Source organism: Anopheles coustani, chromosome 2 (assembly GCF_943734705.1).
Source record: "Anopheles coustani chromosome 2, idAnoCousDA_361_x.2, whole genome shotgun sequence".
NCBI classification, from domain to species: Eukaryota; Metazoa; Arthropoda; class Insecta; order Diptera; family Culicidae; genus Anopheles; species Anopheles coustani.
The window spans coordinates 33,128,888-33,132,391 of record NC_071289.1 but is presented as its reverse complement, the minus strand read 5'-3'; the positions used below and the strand labels follow the sequence as shown (position 1 = coordinate 33,132,391).

General features: G+C 47.3%; 1 protein-coding gene across 1 annotated transcript; it reads left to right on the top strand.

The window, feature by feature from the left end:
• Positions 1-438: 438 nt before the first annotated feature.
• Positions 439-3,224, top strand: LOC131265469 (dual specificity protein phosphatase 3). Its single transcript, XM_058267737.1, has 5 exons — positions 439-459; positions 2,122-2,303; positions 2,382-2,510; positions 2,828-2,937; positions 3,022-3,224. Exons 1-5 carry the CDS (start codon positions 439-441, stop codon positions 3,222-3,224), a joined length of 645 nt encoding a protein of 214 aa, XP_058123720.1.
• Positions 3,225-3,504: the final 280 nt, after the last annotated feature.

Sequence of the window (3,504 nt, the reverse complement as noted above, 5' to 3'; positions counted from 1 at the left end):
CATTTGAATACGAATCCTGGTTTGCTACCTGGCCGCATTTCGGAGTCGAACGGTGTCTGGCTTTGACTTGCCGGTGCGGTTAGTCATTCCTTTCGGTGACGTTGGCGTGAGCTGTCGTGAATTCGGTGAAACTTTTCCTGGCAACTATTAACAGATAGCGTGGCACGCGATTCGAAGCAAAGCAAATCTAAGTTTACCTCAGTAAACCGTGGATCGTAGCGCAAGAAGTGAAAAGTGGAAGCCGCTAAACGAGCAAAACGACTCGAAAATAGTCCTCGCACAGTTGTGTCCTTTCGCTGCTGACTTCTGCCGAGCGAACGCTTGGGGGCGAAACATAGAAAGCAGCGACAAAAGTGTCAAAATCCCATTAAAACGTAGCTCGTTACGAGTGTTCGGTAAAGGAAGGAAATTGAAAGCAGGTTTCGTAGTTCGTTCAGGATGGCCAAAACCATTAAAAAGGTGAATAGACGGATCAATCAGATGAGTGTTCAATTTTCTTTGTCGTCTAGGCGAACGACGTAACCTATTTATTCAGCAAATTATGTGTACACAACATAGTGGAAACTAATTTGTTTTTTATTCTTTGAACATTCACGACGGTTTCTACTTTAGAAGATTTATTTTTTTATTTAATTCTAAACCATTTTTAAAATTAAACAAAACTTTAATGAATTCTAAACATAAGACGTTAGTTATTCCCAAAAAAATATGAACTCTACTATATTGTACAATATAAAAAGATTTAAACTTGTGTTATTAAAGTAAGATAAAGTTCATAATCTATAAAAGTTTTCTCGAACAAGTGGCACAGAACGTAATTTAACAAATTTATGTGTGCATTTGATATGCATATATGTAACATAGGCATACTAAAGTACAAACAATGTTGCTTTATATAAAGTGAAAAACGAAGAAGATGGAATCTTCATAGCTGTAACCGCGTTTTATCCGTTGGCTGATCGATACTGCGATTTGAATATTTTATCTATAAAACACGAAAACCCATCAAATGCCAATAATACTGGTGACACGGAGACAATCCATTGCGCCCGTGAACGCGTGGGTGTCTTTGGGAACCCATCCTCTAGTGTGGGGTCATGAAAGTGTACCCTCTGTTCTCCCTCCTCCCTTGTCTACCGACTATGACCCCTTCGTGACTCCATTTCAATGTTATTCCTCGATGCGTTCGCACATTACCCGTGTGTGCCCTTTGGCTCTGCGCCCTCCGTGCGAAGGACAGATGTACATCAATCATGGTAATAGATTAGTTTTGTCGTATTTATCGATGGGACGACAAAGAACAGTAGTGATAAATCGAAATTTCGGACCCACTGCAGCATTGGATTAAATGAAGGACCGAAGCTACCTTCATCAAAGCGGGGTGGGTTGACAACGGACACATGTTCGGCTTCCGGCACGCACCGGTGTCGGCACGTGGCCCGGCCCACGTTGTACGGCTGACGGAAAAGATGCTCCCGCGGGTTGGCGGGACTGTAAATAAAATATAAAACTTCAGCCCGGGTAGGTAGCTTTATCAGGGATTTATGAAGTGCGAATACACTTGTCGAGACGCCTTCGAATGGAAGACACTCGAGAACTGCACGGGGATGGGAAAAATGGAAAACAATTCTCGTCCGCAAGCGTGGAACACAATCCGGCTGGCAAACACTAGAGCGCTGGCAGCGTTGATCGATAATCAGCGACTGCTCGATGCGAGCTGTGAGACGTGATAATACTCTAGCGCGTGCCCTGGAGTGCTTATCGGCCGAGTCAAATCTTTGTCCATTTTGATGACTCACTTCAATCTAGACAACGTACCCACCGCCCTAGTGGATGGCATATCACGAGCTGAAGGCGTGTCACGAGAATGTTAGTGGGGAGATGGCAGGGCTCAGGATGGAAGCCAGAAAGGATTCCACCGGAATGGGTTGGGAGTAAAGCTTCGCAAAGCTCCATCAAGTCACGCAAAGGTTGTTCCATTCAACGGGAAGAATGGGATTGGTTTTTGTGATGTTTAATTATGGCTTCCGATACAGCTCCTATCGACCAAAGTCAACCATTTGGAGGAGTATACTGATGATCTATTGTTTTCTCCTTCCTCTCTCGCCCGCCACCTTCCAGTATCTGACGCATTACCGCAACAACGACAAAATGGCCGAGCAGACGACTGGCCGGCAGCTGCAGCGGATTCTCCACTACTCGGTCACACCGTGCCGGCCCATGCTGGGTCTCCGCCGTTCCGAATGTGCATTATATGACGTTGACTGTGATGAAGTTTACCCAAGGCTGTACATTGGTGATGCGTAAGTATTGGGGCCCTGGGTCGATCGATCGAAGCGGTGAAGACATGATCGTCCAGCTGCGCTTTTTCACACAAACAGGAACTCAGCTAAAAACAAACAGTATTTACGCCTCATCGGCATCACGCACGTCCTCAACACGGCGGAAGGAACCCGATTCGGGCAGGTTGACACCGGTCACAGCTACTACCGGGACATGTCCGGCATCAGGTAAGTCGCGCGGGAAGTCACGAGTGTCCGCTTCTGTTGCTACCACAGCACAAGAAACTCCCATAGACTGGTTAGGCAAAATTTGGCACCTCAACCTGAATACTCTCGCACACACACACTTCGGCCTTATACAACCTTGGGTCCCCGGTCGCCAGAGAGATTTCCTATCAAAGTGACGGTGGTTTTAAGACACCATTCGCGTTGTGAGATACTCCCGAACGGCCTTCCCAAGTGACCCCATATCTGCTATAACCCGAAAGCTGGCAGGTCGTGCGCAAGAGTGCACAGGCTTTTCTACTATCACTCAGTGGGCCAAGGTGCACTTTCAGGTACATGGGCTTCCCGATGATCGACCAACCGACTACGGACATCAGCCGGTACTTTTACATCGCGTCGAAGTTCATCGAGAACGGCATCAACAGTGGAGGTAAGACGAAGTCTTTTCAGATATTGAAGGACTTCAAAAGCTAACCTCATTTTTCTTCGATTTTACTTTTTCATCACCATCCAGGTAAGGTACTGGTCCACTGCATGATGGGCATGTCCCGGTCGGCGACCTGCGTCCTGGCGTATCTGATGATTGCCCGCAAGATGTCGGCCGCGGAAGCGGTCCGTACCGTCCGGATGCACCGGGACATTCGGCCGAACGAAGGATTCCTGCAGCAGCTGGCCGATCTGGACAACGAGCTGAAGCGCGACCGGCTGTACTATTGACTCGAGTGTGGCCAGCGGATGAAGAAGAAATAATACAGATGATTACTACTGATTATATTAATCCAAAACGTACACGGAATCACGCGCATATAGACGGGAGAGGGCGGAAGTAGGCGGGCGTAGCACTAAACAAACATGGCGGCAGAGATAAAGCGATACACTAAGCACCAGAAACCGGTCAGCTAGTTGCGTGCTCTAATCGTAAATTAATACCAACTTAATACACTGGAGCCACACCGAGGGTGAGCCATCGAACGGACAGTCGCCAAAGTGATAGCAG